Source organism: Poromitra crassiceps (assembly GCF_964638095.1).
Source record: "Poromitra crassiceps genome assembly, chromosome: 5".
Lineage (NCBI taxonomy): Eukaryota > Metazoa > Chordata > Actinopteri > Beryciformes > Melamphaidae > Poromitra > Poromitra crassiceps.
In genome coordinates, this window is record NC_139642.1 from 62,977,578 (window position 1) to 62,997,577 (window position 20,000).

The window sequence follows — 20,000 nt, forward strand, 5'->3', positions numbered from 1 at the left end:
GGCGCCATGCCGGTATAAGCGCGACCCCGTCGTCCCCGACATTTCACCACTTTCGACCTAGTCAGAAGAGCGGTATGCTCTTAAGGGGACGCAAGTGGAAACGGTTCCAGTCATTTTCCGCGACAGCGGTCCTTCAATCATGGGCGAGGAGTAGCCTACACACGTTGCTTAATGTTCCAGCGGGCATAATCTAATCATTCGCGCACATTAAAGCAAACTGGCGAAATGATCTTGTGATAGCCTAATAAGAGCAGTAGCCTATGTCAGCTTGCTGATTTCCGAAGGCAACCCCGGACACATCAAACGAAGCCAGTCTGCTTTCTCTACATACATACAAGCGTTGAGCAGCTTGCAAGCCTTTCTCGCTGTGTCTGTCAGTGGCTGCTCCTCTCGAGCAGAGAGGGGAGGGGGAAATCGGCTGTGTTGATTACGCTGGCGGCTTGACGCTGCTCTTAAGTCAAACGAGTGTGATTTATTGTGTGACAACTGACAAGCGAACTTATTTCGAGTTTTGCCGACCCCCCAAATAAGCTCCCCCCTCCCCCCGCCCCCCCAACATACAGGTAAATTCGCTGATAGATTCCCACATGCGCGAGCCGAAGTGTGAAGGGAAATGTCCGATATTGACTTACAGGTAATTTTCCGGTATGCATGTGGGAAAAGGGCTATAGATTAACTCACTGATACCTAATGCAGCATTCGTGTGTGTATCCCTTTAAGACCGTGAACCGCGTGCACAAATGAGGGATATACACACAAATGCTGCATCAGGTATCAATGGGTTAAACCTATCAAGCAGAAAGAACACTGTAGGCCTACATCATTTAGATGGAGAACATTCTTGCCTACATTGTGGCAGAGAAGAAAGGTTCATGACAAAGAGGCAGACAGAAGCTATAAGGCATACTGTGATCACAGACACCTGCAAACCACCATGTCTGCCCCACTGCCTGAGTCTGACCCAATCTGTCTCATTTAGGAGAGGAGGAAGGGGAGGAGTCTGACCCAATCTGTCTCATTTAAGAGAGGAGGAAGGGGAGGTGTCTGACCCAATCTGTCTCATGAGGAGGAAGGGGAGGAGTCTGACCCAATCTGTCTCATTTAGGAGAGGAGGAGGGGGAGGAGTCTGAAACAATCTGTCTCATTTAAGAGAGGAGGAAGGGGAGGAGTCTGACCCAATCTGTCTCATTTAAGAGAGGAGGAAGGGGAGGAGTCTGACCCAATCTGTCTTATTTAAGAGAGGAGGAAGGGGAGGAGTCTGACCCAATCTGTCTTATTTAAGAGAGGAGGAGGGGGGGAGGCTTTGACAGGAAGCAGCGACGAGGCCGGAAAAAAAACAACTGCCGTCTGCCAAGGCCAAATTACCCCCTCCTTCCTTGTTTGAAGGAGGGGGGCAGTCACGCGCATTACATAAACAGATACAACAAAGACAACAGATGGAAGGAAAAAAGAGGACAAGGCTCCTACTGCACTGAAAGCGGGGCTGCGTTTGAATTCTTTTTTTTATGTTCCCGAACTGAGTGAAATTAACTGCAAGTAGCCTACTTGTAGTTCCTAACTGAGTGAAATTACCTGCAGGTAGCCTAATTATAATTCCTAACTGAGTGAAATGACCTGCAAGTAGCCTCTTATCGTTCCTAACTGAGTGTAATGACCTGCAAGTAGCCTACTTATAGTTCCTAACTGAGTGAAATGACCTGCAAGTAGCCTCTTATCGTTCCTAACTGAGTGTAATGACCTGCAAGTAGCCTACTTATAGTTCCTAACTGAGTGTAATGACCTGCAAGTAGTCTACTTATAGTTCCTAACTGAGTGAAATGACCTGCAAGTAGCCTACTTATAGTTCCTAACTGAGTGAAATGACCTGCAAGTAGCCTACTTATAGTTCCTAACTGAGTGAAATGACCTGCAAGTAGTCTACTTATAGTTCCTAACTGAGTGAAATGACCTGCAAGTAGCCTCTTATCGTTCCTAACTGAGTGAAATGACCTGCAAGTAGCCTACTTATAGTTCCTAACTGAGTGTAATGACCTGCAAGTAGTCTACTTATAGTTCCTAACTGAGTGAAATGACCTGCAAGTAGTCTACTTATAGTTCCTAACTGAGTGAAATGACCTGCAAGTAGCCTCTTATCGTTCCTAACTGAGTGTAATGACCTGCAAGTAGCCTACTTATAGTTCCTAACTGAGTGAAATGACCTGCAAGTAGCCTACTTATAGTTCCTAACTGAGTGTAATGACCTGCAAGTAGTCTACTTATAGTTCCTAACTGAGTGTAATGACCTGCAAGTAGCCTACTTATAGTTCCTAACTGAGTGAAATGACCTGCAAGTAGCCTCTTATCGTTCCTAACTGAGTGTAATGACCTGCAAGTAGCCTACTTATAGTTCCTAACTGAGTGTAATGACCTGCAAGTAGCCTACTTATAGTTCCTAACTGAGTGAAATGACCTGCAAGTAGCCTACTTATAGTTCCTAACTGAGTGAAATGACCTGCAAGTAGTCTACTTATAGTTCCTAACTGAGTGTAATGACCTGCAAGTAGCCTACTTATAGTTCCTAACTGAGTGAAATGACCTGCAAGTAGCCTACTTATAGTTCCTAACTGAGTGAAATGACCTGCAAGTAGTCTACTTATAGTTCCTAACTGAGTGAAATGACCCGCAAGTAGCCTACTTATAGTTCCTAACTGAGTGAAATGACCTGCAAGTAGCCTACTTATAGTTCCTAACTGAGTGGAATGACCCGCAAGTAGCCTACTTATAGTTCCTGAGTGTAATGACCTGCAAGTAGCCTACTTATAGTTCCTGAGTGTAATGACCTGCAAGTAGCCTACTTATAGTTCCTAACTGAGTGTAATGACCTGCAAGTAGCCTACTTATAGTTCCTGAGTGTAATGACCTGCAAGTAGCCTACTTATAGTTCCTGAGTGTAATGACCTGCAAGTAGCCTACTTATAGTTCCTAACTGAGTGTAATGACCTGCAAGTAGCCTACTTATAGTTCCTAACTGAGTGTAATGACCTGCAAGTAGTCTACTTATAGTTCCTAACTGAGTGTGATGACCTGCAAGTAGCCTACTTATAGTTCCTAACTGAGTGTAATGACCTGCAAGTAGCCTACTTATAGTTCCTAACTGAGTGTAATGACCTGCAAGTAGCCTACTTATAGTTCCTAACTGAGTGTAATGACCTGCAAGTAGCCTACCTATAGTTCCTAACTGAGTGTAATGACCTGCAAGTAGCCTACTTATAGTTCCTAACTGAGTGTAATGACCTGCAAGTAGCCTACTTATAGTTCCTAACTGAGTGTAATGACCTGCAAGTAGCCTACTTATAGTTCCTAACTGAGTGAAATGACCTGCAAGTAGCCTACTTATAGTTCCTAACTGAGTGAAATGACCCGCAAGTAGCTATAGTTCCTAACTGAGTGTAATGACCCGCAAGTAGCTATAGTTCCTAACTGAGTGTAATGACCTGCAAGTAGCCTACTTATAGTTCCTAACTGAGTGAAATGGCCTGCAAGTAGCCTGACCCCGCTGGTCAGCTTTCACATTACAACATTTATTTTGTGCTCAGGATCACTTGTCTACGTGGATCGGTACAGTTGGTGTTCACACACCCAAGCGTTCCCCAGACGGCCTTTTCAAGTGGACCTGGGCGGAAGTGAATTGAAAAGCTGTAGTTTCTCGAATTGCCACTAGGTGTCGGGGGCAGTAGGCATTCTCCCCATGTTAAAATGCCCAACTTTGTAACATGATTAAACATCTTTCCAGTTAGGGGCGAAACACGGTTTTGTTCTATATAGCTCATTTCACCCTTTCATAGGTTCAGAGGTTCTTTTTCTCGCGATATAGTTTTTCACCTCAATGACACATATCGTTAAATTTTGATAATTGTGCGATTTCGTGGGACGAAATATCGTGACACCCCTACTGGCTCGGCTTCACTTTACACATGGACTTTTGAAGTGTTGAAAGTTGGGTTCCGTTCAGCTCAGTAGGACCACTTCAGCCTTGGAGTCCGCTCGGACACGGAGGACGCGTGGAGACTGAGAGAGGGAGAGAGCGAGGGAGAGACACAGAAGCCATTGCCAACTCTCTCTCTCTGTGTAGAGCAGGAAAATGACCGTGGTGAAGTTCGTTTTAGGTTGGATATTAGACAAACTTCGGAGTGAACGTTGAATATCCACCCTAAAACTAACTTTGCACCCAGTGGGAGGAGGATCTGGGTGAGGAGATTTCCGAGGAACTGTGGGAGGACATTCTGCATCGGGTTCACTCCTCATCTATTTGTGCTAGATTCGGTCTGACCCAATGCAAAATCCTTCACCGTGTTCACTTCACTAAGGTCAGACTTTCTAGGATTTATAATGATGTTGACCCTACATGTGACCGATGTCGCCGGGCTCCTGCTACATATATTCACATGTTTTGGACTTGCCCTTCCCTGTACAGTTATTGGCTGGACATTTTTAAATCAATTTCAGACTGTACTGGGACCCAATTTGAACCAACAGCTATTACAGCATTGTTTGGGGTTCTGCCTCACACTCTGCCGCTTCCAAAATATAAAGCAGACTTTGTTGCTTTTGTAACTTTATTAGCTAGACGTCTGCTTTTGCTTAGGTGGAAGTCAACTGCACCCCCCTCTCATTCCGCATGGATCAGGGACATTCTTTATTTTGTTAAAGTTGAAAAAATCAGGTGCTCTGTAAATGGTTCACTTGCCAAATTTGATAAAACCTGGGGCCCCTTTTTTACACACGTTAAAAAGTTGGAGTTTACTGCCATTCCAGAGTAACAGTCTTTCATGCACAGATGGTGGGTTTGGAATGTATCATTCTGTATCATGTAAATTTAGTATAGATTTTTTTTTCTTTTCTTCTTGGTGACCAATATGTACGTTTTGTGTTGCTTGTTTGTGTTGGTGTTGTTTTTTATGTTTCTGTCACTGGATTGTGCAAGATTTCGTTCTTCTGCATAATATATTTGACACAATATCAAAGCGTGACAAATGACCGTTTGAACACCTGTATGTTGTTGAAAAACGAATAAACAAATCTGAGGAAAAAAAAAAAAAACTAACTTCGCCGTGGTGCGAAAACCAAATTCAGCGTGTGTTATGCTGTTCCAGCACATGCGCAGCGTAGTGGCGGTAGTGCCCCAAAAAACATGGAGGTACGCCATCGTCCACACAGAGCCTTGGCGTACCGTTACACCCTCTGATGACGACATTTACCTCAAGCGGACCCCAGCAGACAGAGACTACACATTTACCTTTATGCTCCTAAATGGGGCAGTGGTGTGTGTGTGTGTGTGTGTGTGTGTGTGTGTGTCTGTGTGTGTGTGTGTGTGTGTGTGTGTGTGTGTGTGTGTCTGTCTGTGTCTGTGTGTGTGTGTGTGTGTGTGTGTGTGTGTGTGTGTGTGTGTGTGTGTGTGTGTGTGTGTGTAGGTGGAGTGCTGCTAACAGCAGGTCATTAGACAGAGCTGTCTCAAGGGAGCAGCTAAATAGCTTGTTGCCACCAAACCTTCGTCCCTTCTATTAACCTTGGAGAGGAGAGCAGCCATGTACACTAATGTGAGAAACACACAACACGGAACGCACACACACACACAGACAGACAGACAGACAGACACAGACACAGACACAGACACAGACACAGACACAGACACAGACACAGACACAGACACACACACACACACACACACACACACACACACACACAGGTCAAACTTCTGAGCTTCACCCTCCTTGGCCAGCCAACTCCAACCAGCCGATCACAGGAAGGCACGAGCAGCACCGGTGAGAAGCACAGGAGAGAGACTAGCTCTACCCTGTGAGAAGCACAGGAGAGAGACTAGCTCTACCCTGTGAGAAGCACAGGAGAGAGACTAGCTCTACCCTGTGAGAAGCACAGAGGAGAGACTAGCTCTACCCTGTGAGAAGCACAGAGGAGAGACTAGCTCTACCCTGTGAGAAGCACAGAGGAGAGACTAGCTCTACCCTGTGAGAAGCACAGAGGAGAGACTAGCTCTACCCTTTGAGAAGCACAGAGGAGAGACTAGCTCTACCCTGTGAGAAGCACAGAGGAGAGACTAGCTCTACCCTGTGAGAAGCACAGGAGAGAGACTAGCTCTACCCTGTGAGAAGCACAGAGGAGAGACTAGCTCTACCCTGTGAGAAGCACAGGAGAGAGACTAGCTCTACCCTGTGAGAAGCACAGGAGAGAGACTAGCTCTACCCTGTGAGAAGCACAGGAGAGAGACTAGCTCTACCCTGTGAGAAGCACAGGAGAGAGACCAGCTCTACCCTGTGAGAAGCACAGAGGAGAGACTAGCTCTACCCTGTGAGAAGCACAGGAGAGAGACTAGCTCTACCCTTGTGGTCTACATACCCAGAATGCCTTGCTGAAAGCCAAGCACCCATCGGGACGACGGGGGGAACATAGAAACGCCACGGAACTCTTCAAACATATTTCATTGCATTTTTATTTCAAGGATGTTGGTTGCTACGGTTACAACCCTAACCCTAAACTATGGTTAGGCGAGTAAAACAACTTGGTTAAGTTTAGGGTTCGTTTTTTTTTTTAAGCTGTCGAAGGAATCTCTTGCGCTTCAGCCCCTCCACAGGCGGAGGGTGCTGGTCTCAGAATAGGACAAAATACTGAAAAACAGTTCAATGGGCCAGTCACTGAGAAGTGGCCCATTTCTTTAACCATGACCAAACCCTAAGCTTAACAAAGTTGTTTTAGTTACCTAAGCATAACTGTAATACAAAAAAAAAAAAAAATGTTTTAATGTGGCTTACCCGGGGATCAAACCCCAGGCAAACCCCAGGCAGTAAGCCCCTCCGCCACAAGCCCCAACCACAATCTGAGCTGAATGTTTTTCTTATTAAACCATGACCAAACCCTACGTTGTTCAACGTGCTGAACCCTCTTCGTACCAAACAACATCCTTCAAACAAACATAGAAATGGAATGAAACATGTTTGAAGAGTTTTAGGTTTCTCTGTTCCCTCGTCCTCCCAAAGGGTGGTCGGCCTTCTTCAGGCCGCAAGGCATTCTGGCTATGCAGGCCACGAGGGGCAGGTCTCTCCCCACCAACGAGAAGCACAGGGGTGAATGATGAGCCAACCACAACGACAAGATAAGGAAAAAGGAACAGGAAAGGAAAGGACAGTAGAGGGCAGTGGAGAGCGGGAGTGGAGATTGGAAAGCGAGATACCTTCTGAGGAACAGTTCCTGCCACAAGCGCTCTGCAGAATATAGAACATCTCACGGAAAGACCTGGGACCTTCCAGGCACGAAGCGTTGAGGAGAGAGAGGAGAGAGAAGGTGAGACAGGCAGGGGGGAGAGAGAGACAGGGCCGAGGGGAGGAGAGACAGGTGGAGGAGGAGGTGGAGAGACGGAGAGGATGAGGAGATGGAGAGACAGAGAGGATGAGCAGATGGAGAGACAGGTGGAGGAGGAGGTAGAGAGACAGAGAGGAAGAGGAGATGGAGAGACAGGTGGATGAGGAGATGGAGAGACAGGTGGAGGAGGAGGTAGAGAGAGACATGGCAGAGGGGAGGAGAGACAGGTGGAGGAGGAGGTGGAGAGACAGAGAGGATGAGGAGATGGAGAGACAGGTGGAGGAGGAGGTAGAGAGAGACATGGCAGAGGGGAGGAGAGACAGGTGGTGGAGGAGGTGGAGAGACAGAGAGGACGAGGAGATGGAAGGAGGGAGACATGAACTCCAGCTCCTGAATTTCACATTCAATTAAGCCTTTCCTAAGCCCCGCCCCTTTTCGCTCTACTGGCAGAAGCTCAGTCAACTGTCCCCCTCCCGTTAACTCACTAAGGTCACATTAAAGGTAACATTACTGAATCCCAACCTTGACAGACACATTACATTGTATATAGTCTCACCTTAAGTTAGCTAATCTTAGCAAAACGCTAGCGAACTAGCTAGTTAATGTATAGCTACATCAAGAGGAGTTAGCCTAATGTCAGATCACCATCCTTATTTGTGGCAAACGATAATTCATGTCATCTTAAATATGTCAGCAACCAACCTGTCTGTCCTTTTCCTCAACTTTCCCAGAGAAACACGTTGGTTTTGGACCTTTATGCATGCCGGGGAAAGTGAACCGAGGTTCTGCCGGGTACCAAGCTCGCTCAACTGTTGCGCGGAAATGGGCGGGGCTTAGGAAAGGACAATCATTTGGACATGGACAGGGCTCTATGGAGGAATGATGTGAACTAAATTAAATCAATTAATAAATACAGAATGTAAATACTTGATTAAACTTGATTACTTACTTGATTATAAAATGTCATTATAAATAATATGTATCTTAGGATTTTTAATGAAATTGAAATGTCATCATAACAAAATTAATTAATGAATGTATATGTTTTATTATTCATATTTAGGATAAATGGAGATGTGATTTGAGAGAAAGGATGGCTATACAGTAAGAGGAGATGAATGGGAAAGGAAAACTATATAGAGCAACAGAGAGAGAGAGAGAGACAGAGAGACAGAGAGAGAGAGAGAGAGAGAGAGACAGAGAGAGACAGAGAGACAGAGAGAGAGAGAGAGAGAGACAGAGAGAGAGAGAGAGAGAGAGACAGAGAGACAGAGAGACAGAGAGAGAGACAGAGAGAGAGACAGAGAGAGAGAGAGAGAGAGAGACACAGAGAGAGAGACAGAGAGAGAGACAGAGAGAGAGAGAGAGAGAGAGACAGAGAGAGAGACAGAGAGAGAGAGACACAGAGAGACAGAGAGAGAGAGAGAGAGAGATGCACAGAGCTATGGAGAGCCAGAAGCACAAGCCAGAAGGTATCTCCAGCTGGATAATGCAGTCCTGGTCGGCCTGTAGTCCATCCACTCTGGGCTGGTTGGAGCCCAGCGTGGATGTATTAAGGTTGGAAAGCAGTGTACATATAGTATTGCTTGGCATTACAAAGTAATAGAATTAGCATTAAAACTGATTAGAATGAATACATCAAATAGGTTTGAGCAGAATATTCACACTCTATAATGCCTAGCCTGGGTAAACCCAGCCCCCACGTGACCTGCTCTCAGGAGCAGGGTCAGTCTGAGAGCAGGTCACTGGGGGCTGGGTTTACCCAGGCTATATAATGCCATCAAAATGGAGCCTAGAGCAGAGGGCATGGCATCATATGAAGCCTTTGAAGTGACTGAAAGTGAACTTTGAGCGATCAAAGGGTTTTAAGTGACACTGGCTTTATCTGTCATCATGTTCTTTACTCCAAAAGCAGCTGCAGTCACACAGCAACTAAATCACTCAGGAAAATGTCAATGATGACTGAATGATATTGTCAATACTGTAACTTTAAAATCAGTCTTATCACAAAAATGAGCACACATACATGTGATAAGAAATAGCTAAAATGACACAAACCATCATTAGGAAAAATGTAGTTGATGTGTCATTTGATTTATTTTTATTTTTATTTTTTATTTTGGCTCCTGTCCCCATCCGCTAACATGGAGGGAGCGGGACTGACTTATCACCTATGCTGGGACCAAGCCACAAGGGGGCGATCAAGAGGTTTTGGCTTCACTGTTGGGGAGCTGTCACGACAGCCATATTTGATACAGTCTAAGATACAGACCTGGCGGCTGTAAGAGGCGTGGCCTGCACGGCGACTGCGGGATGGGCAGAACATAACGGGCCATGCAGCGAGGCCGCAGTGCCCCGTTTCTCCAGAACACCCCCACACAGCAGCACCGTCAGCCCACACACCATGCACCGAGCCCGGGCAAACACACACCGTTATCTCACCACCGGCTGACCACCCGAGTTTCACCTGGACCTGTGAGCGGCTTTACCTGTGATGTCGAACCACAAGGGGGCGGAGCTGTGCTGCTGCAGGGAGACCACGCCCACGATCTCGGCCACCTTGTCGTTCTCCATGACGGTGAAGTTGTAGTAGGGCTCGTCGAACAGCAGAGGCAGCGGCGAGGCCGGCGGGCGGCGGATCCACTCGATGTGCAGCCGTGCCGTGGAAGACTTCTGAGGACGCCCGTTGTCAGTGGCTTTGATCTGCACCGAGACGAGATGGGACAGCATACAGTGCAGAGAAGCAATGCTTAGAGAAGAGGCGCAATCATTCAAATAGCATGCATAGTCATAGCGCCACCTACTGGCAACTCCAAAAAGCGGTTTATCTTGAGGACCGTTCGTCCGATCGACTTCAAACTTGGGGGGGGGGGGTGTGCTGCCAGGAAGCTTGCGGAGTACAGGGCCCAATTTCGTGCAATTATGACACACAGTGATAGCGCCATCTACTGGCAACACAAAGAGCGGTTTATCTCGAGAACCGTTCGTCCGATCGACTTCGAACTTGGCGACCCGAGGAAGTACAGTGTTAAATTTTGTGCAATCTGACCAACACGGCTTTCACGAATCTCCAGAACGTTCAACCGATTTACTTCCAACTTCGCGGGTGCGCTGCTGTTGAACCAGAAAAAAGTCGAATTTCATGCAATTCAACCACTTTTTTTAATCAAATTACATCAATACTACCGAGTATCAAAAAAATGATGCACCAACTTTCAATACTTTAAATTAATTACAGCAGAAATACATTTTCTAGCCACTCTTCTTGCATACAATTGCTGTCCATGTTGTTTTAGTGATTGGCAGAGAGGGGGATATGCTGCTTATACAACTAATGCAATGCCATATTGGCTCCAACTCAAACATGGCCAGTTTGCCAGCTAATTACATTGAAAATAAAACACACAGTGATAGTCACGTTTATTTGTATGGTGGATATCATGTTCCCCCCAGTGAGATTTCATGTTTTTCTAGGTCATGTCCTGACTGTTGATTAGCCACACTTTTCGCATAGCTTAAATTTTTGCTCAAATTCAAGTCATTTATTATACTTTTTTTAAGACAAATACATTTTTTGATAACTAAACTAAGATATCTTAAAATTGTTAAGGGCCTGCAGACACCCTAACTAAGAAGTAAATGGAAGTTGCGTACAGTCAGGATATCGTAGCTCCCGGCGGCGAAGGCCTTGCGTGATGACACCACGGCCGTCTTGGGGTCGATGAAGAACTTGCCATCCTGGTTCCCGTCCACGATGCTGTAGGAGAGGTCGGCGTTGGGCCCTTGGTCACGGTCGTAGGCGAACACGCGGTAGATAGACTCCGCCTTCTTCCTGCGCTCCCTCTCGGGCAGCTTCACCTGGTACACCTTCTCAGGGAAGGTGGGCTTGTTGTCGTTCTCGTCCAGAACCTGCACCATCACCCACACCGTGCTCTGTCGCGGACTGGCACCGCCGTCTGACACCGTCACCTGCCGCCGCACAACCACAAATCACAATCAGAAATACTTCATTGATCCCCGAGGGGAAATTGGTTATCACTGCAGTTGCTCACATTCAAGTAGGGAAATATATAGCCAAAGAGAAATTACTGTATGAGAAGAATATAAATAAGGCAATACAGTTAAATCAAAGTTTTATATTTTATGAATAAAACATTAAACATATATGATGTAAAATGTTAAATATGTGCATTACCCTGCAAATATATCGACAGCTCTATAGAATAAGAAAGTGCAAAATGTGTAAGATATGTACATAATACTATACAGCAGTGTGAATAATTATTGTAATAGTCAAATGCAATGCAAAGTTGCAATTAGTAAGTTGCACATATAAGTAGCAGTGTGGATGATTATTGCAAATTGGATTATTGCAACAACAACAAATCACAGTATTGCAGTCTTGAATATTTTTTGCACATTGAGTTATTCCACAAATTGTGGCATTGCACCATTATGTAGCCAACATGATCAGATATGGTTTATAAAATGACAGGTGAAAACGCAGAACAGTAATAATAACAGTTAGAGATGCCTGAACACAGACACACGCACGCACGCACGCACGCACGCACGCACGCACGCACACACACACACACACACACACACGCACGCACGCACGCACGCACGCACGCACGCACAAATTAAAACAGCAACAATCAACATGCTTAAAGGAGCACTTCACCCAAAAACAATGATTCATTTTGCACATGATCTCACACATATCCGAAAACTGTAAACAGTTTGGCAGATATTTGTTTAGGGGATGTTGAGGATGATTGCGTTTGTACCGTATATTCTTATCGATTATTTGCATTTTTGTCCTATTCTAATGTTTAACGATTGTGTTTCTGTGTTAAAACCTGCTACATTGCATATCTCCTTGTTCTATAAGGTTAATGTCCATTGTACATTGTCCCCTGTTCAAAAATAAATAAATTCAATTGAATTCAATTGAGAGTTGATTTTAGTTAAGTTGTGGACCAGTGATGTCATTCATGCACAAAATGCATCACTAGTACACAACTTTCCAGGCCGCCATTGTAAATAATAATGTGTTCTTAATGACTTGCCTGGTGAAATAAAGGTGTAATAAAAAAACAAAAAAAATAACTTAAATCAATTCTCAATAACTGTCAAATTAAACAAATGCCTGCAAGACGGTTTACAATTCTCTAATATGTGTGAGATCATGTGCAAAATCAATCAGCATTGTTTTTGGATTTAAAAACTCATAACGCCAGACACACACCAGACACACACCAGACACACAGAGGCAGCGCGTCACGGAAGCGTCGAGCAGCAGCCTGGCCATTCACACCAGAAGCGCTCTGTTTTGCTCCGCGCCGGCCGGTCACAGCCTGTACTGACTCCATGCCTGTACTGACTTCATGCCTGTACTGACTTCATGCCTGTACTGACTTCATGCCTGGCTGCACACGGCCACTCGCGGGACGCGTCAAAATAGACCAGACGTGGACACTGTCGCTGCAGGACGCGAGACGGGTCGCGGCGCGTCGTGCCCGGTGTAACCCGTGCCCCCACAAAGACGCCGACGTGCAACTGCTTCCGCGACGCGACGCTTCTGGTGTGTGAACCAGAAGCGAGTAAGTGAACACCATCGTACTTGTAGTTAGTTCTGAGGAGTTTCCAGATGACATCATTCTGCTTTGCTCCTGAGATGGCTCTGGATTTTGATAACTGCCAAACTAACAGCCATTTTCTGAGGCAGTTTGCTGTCGCAGCCGTCTGAACTCACTGCAGTTAGCTGCCACTCTCTGAGTTAATGGAACAGCACAGATCCTTTTCCCTTTTCATCTTATTTCCTGCGCTTTGACAGCTAATTACTTTAGCTGCAGCCGCATTTCAACCATGATGAAGAGCCTGGTCACTGAGGGGGAGGGGCTAGAGGAGGAGTGAGCCAATGAGAGCCTAGATGCAGGATATCCTCCGCTGAACTAAATTCATATTAATTTTGCAGGAAGAAAAGGCCCTCTTCACCCTCTCACAGATTCAATACAAAACAACAATTAATTTCCCCCGTGCTCATGGCTGGCTTCAACAACACCATCTGTCATTTTGAAAAATGCCAAAATGAGGAGGTGCTAGACTGCAATCCATTACACCCTCAACAAAGAGTTGCAGGCAGTACTAGAATGGCTTACTAGCAACAAATGAGTCACACATATCGAAGACTAATAGCATTGTACTGTATTTTGGTACAAATCACTGTTTGAGCTCTAGACCCCAGCTGGATCTGATGTGGAATAAGGTAGCTGTTGAGCTCTAGACCCCAGCTAAATCTGATGTGGAATAAGGTAGCTGTTGAGCTCTAGACCCCAGCTAAATCTGATGTGGAATAAGGTAGCTGTTGAGCTCTAGACCCCAGCTGGATCTGATGTGGAATAAGGTAGCTGTTGAGCTCTAGACCCCAGCTGGATCTGATGTGGAATAAGGTAGCTGTTGAGCTCTAGACCCCAGCTAAATCTGATGTGGAATAAGGTAGCTGTTGAGCTCTAGACCCCAGCTGGATCTGATGTGGAATAAGGTAGCTGTTGAGCTCTAGACCCCAGCTAAATCTGATGTGGAATAAGGTAGCTGTTGAGCTCTAGACCCCAGCTGGATCTGATGTGGAATAAGGTAGCTGTTGAGCTCTAGACCCCAGCTGGATCTGATGTGGAATAAGGTAGCTGTTGAGCTCTAGACCCCAGCTGGATCTGATGTGGAATAAGGTAGCTGTTGAGCTCTAGACCCCAGCTGAATCTGATGTGGAATAAGGTAGCTGTTGAGCTCTTGACCCCAGCTGGATCTGATGTGGAATAAGGTAGCTGTTGAGCTCTAGACCCCAGCTGAATCTGATGTGGAATAAGGTAGCTGTTGAGCTCTAGACCCCAGCTGAATCTGATGTGGAATAAGGTAGCTGTTGAGCTCTAGACCCCAGCTGAATCTGATGTGGAATAAGGTAGCTGTTGAGCTCTAGACCCCAGCTGAATCTGATGTGGAATAAGGTAGCTGTTGAGCTCTAGACCCCAGCTGAATCTGATGTGGAATAAGGTAGCTGTTAAGCTCTAGACCCCAGCTAAATCTGATGTGGAATAAGGTAGCTGTTGAGCTCTAGACCCCAGCTAAATCTGATGTGGAATAAGGTAGCTGTTGAGCTCTAGACCCCAGCTGAATCTGATGTGGAATAAGGTAGCTGTTGAGCTCTAGACCCCAGCTAAATCTGATGTGGAATAAGGTAGCTGTTGAGCTCTAGACCCCAGCTAAATCTGATGTGGAATAAGGTAGCTGTTGAGCTCTAGACCCCAGCTGGATCTGATGTGGAATAAGGTAGCTGTTGAGCTCTAGACCCCAGCTGAATCTGATGTGGAATAAGGTAGCTGTTGAGCTCTAGACCCCAGCTGGATCTGATGTGGAATAAGGTAGCTGTTGAGCTCTAGACCCCAGCTGGATCTGATGTGGAATAAGGTAGCTGTTGAGCTCTAGACCCCAGCTGAATCTGATGTGGAATAAGGTAGCTGTTGAGCTCTAGACCCCAGCTGGATCTGATGTGGAATAAGGTAGCTGTTGAGCTCTAGACCCCAGCTGGATCTGATGTGGAATAAGGTAGCTGTTGAGCTCTAGACCCCAGCTGGATCTGATGTGGAATAAGGTAGCTGTTGAGCTCTAGACCCCAGCTGAATCTGATGTGGAATAAGGTAGCTGTTGAGCTCTAGACCCCAGCTGAATCTGATGTGGAATAAGGTAGCTGTTGAGCTCTAGACCCCAGCTGGATCTGATGTGGAATAAGGTAGCTGTTGAGCTCTAGACCCCAGCTGAATCTGATGTGGAATAAGGTAGCTGTTGAGCTCTAGACCCCAGCTGGATCTGATGTGGAATAAGGTAGCTGTTGAGCAAGTATGAAACAACACTTCTTGGTGTTATTTAAACTGTCGTGGACAAAGCCTACATGTAGAGACATTGTTCACAGAATTGTGTGAGGCTGTGAGGTTTACAGCAGAGACCTGCAACGGGTTGGGTATACCTGCGGGTTAAATACTTCTATAAATTCACGTAAAGGGTAAAAAAAATTCACGGGTAAAAATGGACTAAATGTGGGCGGCCAGTGCTTGAGAACAACGTAGAGCCATGTATGTTTTTGTGTTGCGCTTAAACTGAATTCACAGTCATGGTCATTTCTGGTGCATGACGTGGGCAGTGCGTGTGTGTGTGTGTGTGTGTGTGTGTGTGTGTGTGTGTGTGTGTGTGTGTGTGTGTGTGTGTGTGTCTGTGTGTGTGTGTGTGTGTGTGTGTGTGTGTGTGTGTGTGTGTGTGTGTGTGTGTGCGCGTGTGTGTGCGTGTGTGTGCGTGTGTGTGTGCTGCTGTTGGCGGAAGTCAGTTATAGGCAGACAGAGCTAAGAGGAGAGATTTTTGGAGTAGGCTATTTCCCCCCCCTGTCAAACAGTTGTTTTACACTTTGTTTCTCTACATAACCGACATGTTTTAAGTGTGCATACATGCATTGTTTGATACTACAGACTGCACAACATAAACATTCAAACTCAGCCGCGGAGTCAACGTGATTGACTGGAGACAAAGAGACACCGTCTGGTTTCCATAACAACACGGGGAAAGTCCCGGGGGAGAAGTTATCGTTACTTTGGAGTGGACGTTGTAAAATTGCATTTCTGTCAGCGGGACAGCGATCATAAAGGCAGTATGGATTATACCGGAGATGTATTGGACATAGTTGGTAAGTCTACTTGTTGTTGTCTGTGTAGTGCTAGACTCAGCTCTCAGTCTTAATCCGTTTCACTCCTGTATGACTGAGAATATTACTATTTAAATCTTTTCATAATGTTAGGTGGTGCTGTTGGAAGCCTTGCATCGGAGAACCAATCATGAGCGTTGTGGGCGGGCCTGCTTTCTGGGAGCAGTGACGCTCATGCAGAACCGGTGCTGTCGCGTTTGCGGAGAAACATATTAATCACTTAGAAACAAACATAACCTGTTAATAGGACGTGTTTCATCCGGCCCCGGCGGTTAGAGGTCTTTCCTCCAGCGATAAGGAAAAATTATTGTAAAATAAACAACAGGTATAAACTCTCTTTGCAGCACATCAGTGTCTTGCTCTATATTGGAACTATGAAACATTGCATTGCCGCTACCAGGGCTGCCGGGCTCAATGAACCAGATTTGGAACAGTAAATTCCAGACGTTTGGTAGTTAGGTGGCGCTGTTGGCACCGCTCACCAAACGTCTTTAAACTGAGACTAGTGTAGTGCTGACCAGCTGGCAATCTGGGAACCCAGAGTCTATTTTTATTTGAAAAATAGACTCTGGGACAGCCCTACCTTTTCTCCCAGCTTCCTGTACAGAGCGCCTCTCCTGCCACCGTCACTTCCTTTTCTGCGTCCGTGCTCCACTGTTTACAGTCTGAATAACAACTTGCTACTTTCGACTTTGGCAATGCTACTAGTCACAACAACTACACCTCCAGTCATTTTCCCCTGGTGTTGTAAGACGAGTTAACGTCTTCTATGCAGTGTGTTTTTGCGTTAACGTTATTAGCGAATAGCAGACGCGGAAAAGGAAGTGACGGTGGCAGGAGAGGTGCTCTGTACAGGAAGCCGAGAAAAAATGCCGGGCTATCGCAGAGTCTATCTTTCAAATAAAAATAGACTCTGGGTTCACAGATTGATCAGCTGGTTGCTGAGCTAACGTTTATAGCTGCTGCTGCTAAGTGCTACTGCTAACGTTACAGGTGATGAGCCTCAGCCAGAGACTGCTAAGTATTCGCCTCCTGTGTGAAACGGTGGCAGTTTGGCACACACACACACACACACACACACACACACACACACACACACACACACACACACACCATGCACAGCAACAACACACACACACAAACGACACAGCAAACAGGCAGGCACACACACACACACACACACACACACACACACACATGAAACTCTGTGAGTCACCGTTTATCTGCAATAAGGGCAGCTAGAGTCCAGATACTGTAGGCTCCAATTATTGGATAATAGAGACGCCCCTCCACACACACACACACACACACACACACACACACACACACACACACACACACACATACATACATACACACACAACACAGACACACACACACACACACACACACACACACACACTCTTCATTCCCTCGCGACACTGTTGAAACGAGGTCTATTAGGCTCCACGGTATCAGCAGGCTGAATGGAGAGTGAGGGAGGCGGGACAAGCTATTTGTTTTCATCTAACAGCTGGCATCTTCCTGATTGGAGGAGTAGCACAGACACACTCTCTCTCACACACCCACACACATGCACACGCGCACGCACACACGGTGCGTCCTCACCTCGAGCACGTGTTCGGCTTGTTGTTCGCGGTCCAGTTTCCTGGAGGTGGTGGTGATTAGACCTGAAACGTAAGGAAAGAGAAGAAGTTAGATATATCGTTACAATTCATATTCAAATCGTAAGAATAAAATCTGATTGTGATAATGGCAACATTGTGACTTGTTGTTGATATAATGACGTCACCCCTGTGTAACAAGCATGGCTGAAACGGCTGCTCCACGGGGGAGGAGTTAATTCCAAAAAGGGGAGTGGCTTCAGTAGTGTGGAAGTGGTTTGTTTACAAAAGAGCATGCAATAATACAATATCTTTCAGTAGTTTGTCCTATCATCAAGAATATCGTTATCGCATAAATACCCTGAATTATTGTGCATGTACACACACACACGCACACATACAGAGAGAGAGAGAGAGAGAGAGAGAGAGAGAGAGAGAGAGAGAGAGCGGTGGCAATCAGCCAAATGAGTGAGGTGACACGGGTAATTGGTGTGTGTTTGTCAGACAAGATTGCTGACTTGTCCTAATTAGATGTAGGGGGGGCGGGTGCAGAGAGAGAGAGAGAGAGAGAGAGAGAGAGAGAGAGAGAGAGAGAGAGAGAGAGAGAGAGAGAGAGAGAGAGAGAGAGATTGATTAACTAGCCAAGAAGCCCTGTATGCAGAAGTATACAACACGTAGTGCCAAGCAATCTGATTGGTCGAGGATTGGACCGTTCTCAAATGAGCACGACGGCACACCTAGCCGTTCTCAATTCGTTCATCATTCATCTGAGCACGGCCTCATCACTCAAATATCACTCCGCCGGGTCTGAGCAGACGAGTAGACAGACAACAACGTCATTAGCTGTTACAGGAATGACACCTAGTGGTGACCTAATGTGGTGCATGTTTGGTGCGGATAAACAGAGAAATAAATGAAGCCACGCCATGTGGAGCAACAGTGTTGCAGCGCCCGAGCATGTGGGTGAAGAAACATTAGCCTCTAGGGCTGGGACGGATCACGGATAATCCGAGACACACACACACACACACACGTTTAACGAACACATTATCACCGGACGGTGAAATGTTGCCTTGGACGCATAACAACAAAACAACACGTGGGGCCACCGAGTAGCATAACGTAGCATCAACGTTATGTTTCCAGACTCACCCGGTCTGGTCTGTACCCATGTCATGTGACTACGTTAGCAAGCAACAGGCAGGAAGTTAGGCGCAGTGCCACCTAAAACAGGAAGTTGGGTTGTTTTGCCTTCAGAGTAAAAGCATAAATTGTGTCATGAGAAAAAAATATTTTTTGAGCTGTGCAGGGCAACAAATGGTTAGAGAAGTATAATAGTATTAAAAATTCAAATCGAAAATCTAATTTTGAGAGAAAAAATCTGATATAGCCTATTTATTTATTTTTTGCTGATCCGAAAAATCCGTGATCCGTGGCTAAAAATCCGTCACGCGATCCGATCCGTGGGTTTTCTGATCCGTCCCAGCCCTATTAGCCTCCCATCACATGAACTGCAAACACCTGTGTGGAAAGCAGGAGCTAGTTTCCAAGCTTCTTCCAACCATTCATCAACAGGAAGTCTGCCAAATAAATCAAAGTTAACAACAAGATAGACGATCCATTTTGCATCGCCCCGGTAAGCTAGCTGCTGGTTTCTGTACAGGTGTTTACAGGTAATGTGATGAGAGCTTACTGGCTGGCTCAGCCTGGCTGACTCAACAGGGACTATACTTCTTGTCTAATGGGAACGGAACACTCGGCAAAAGGTTTGTTGTTTTGAGAGCAAATTGTCCTAAAATATGAACACCTGTTTATATCTTGTATTTTGTTGGTAACTGCTGTATGATCTCAATATTAGAGGTGTGCATTACCGTTGTTAGTGGCACTTCAGTGATGCGGCACCGCATCACTAAAGTGCCACTAACATTAATATTGCTTAATCGTACGAAAACATACTTTGAAATTCACATCCACACAGCCAGTAATGCATGCTGGGCATCCACACAGCCAATAATGCATGCTGGGCATCCACACAGCCAATAATGCATGCTGGTCATCCACACAGCCAATAATGCATGCTGGTCATCCACACAGCCAATAATGCATGCTGGTCATCCACACAGCCAATAATGCATGCTGGGCATCCACACAGCCAATAATGCATGCTGGTCATCCACACAGCCAATAATGCATGCTGGGCATCCACACAGCCAATAATGCATGCTGGTCATCCACACAGCCAATAATGCATGCTGGTCATCCACACAGCCAATAATGCATGCTGGTCATCCACA

General features: G+C 45.9%; 1 protein-coding gene across 2 annotated transcripts in view; it reads right to left on the reverse strand.

The window, feature by feature from the left end:
• fat3a (FAT atypical cadherin 3a) overlaps positions 1 to 20,000 on the reverse strand; it is a gene marked incomplete at both ends in the record, with an annotated part of 251,969 nt that overhangs the window by 130,009 nt on the left and 101,960 nt on the right. For both annotated transcript variants that reach the window (XM_083637169.1, XM_083637168.1), the window contains 4 exons: positions 7,226 to 7,294; positions 9,843 to 10,056; positions 11,008 to 11,322; positions 17,711 to 17,772. In XM_083637169.1, the coding sequence (XP_083493295.1) occupies positions 7,226 to 7,294; positions 9,843 to 10,056; positions 11,008 to 11,322; positions 17,711 to 17,772 (660 nt within the window). The remainder of the gene's footprint in view (positions 1 to 7,225; positions 7,295 to 9,842; positions 10,057 to 11,007; positions 11,323 to 17,710; positions 17,773 to 20,000) is intronic.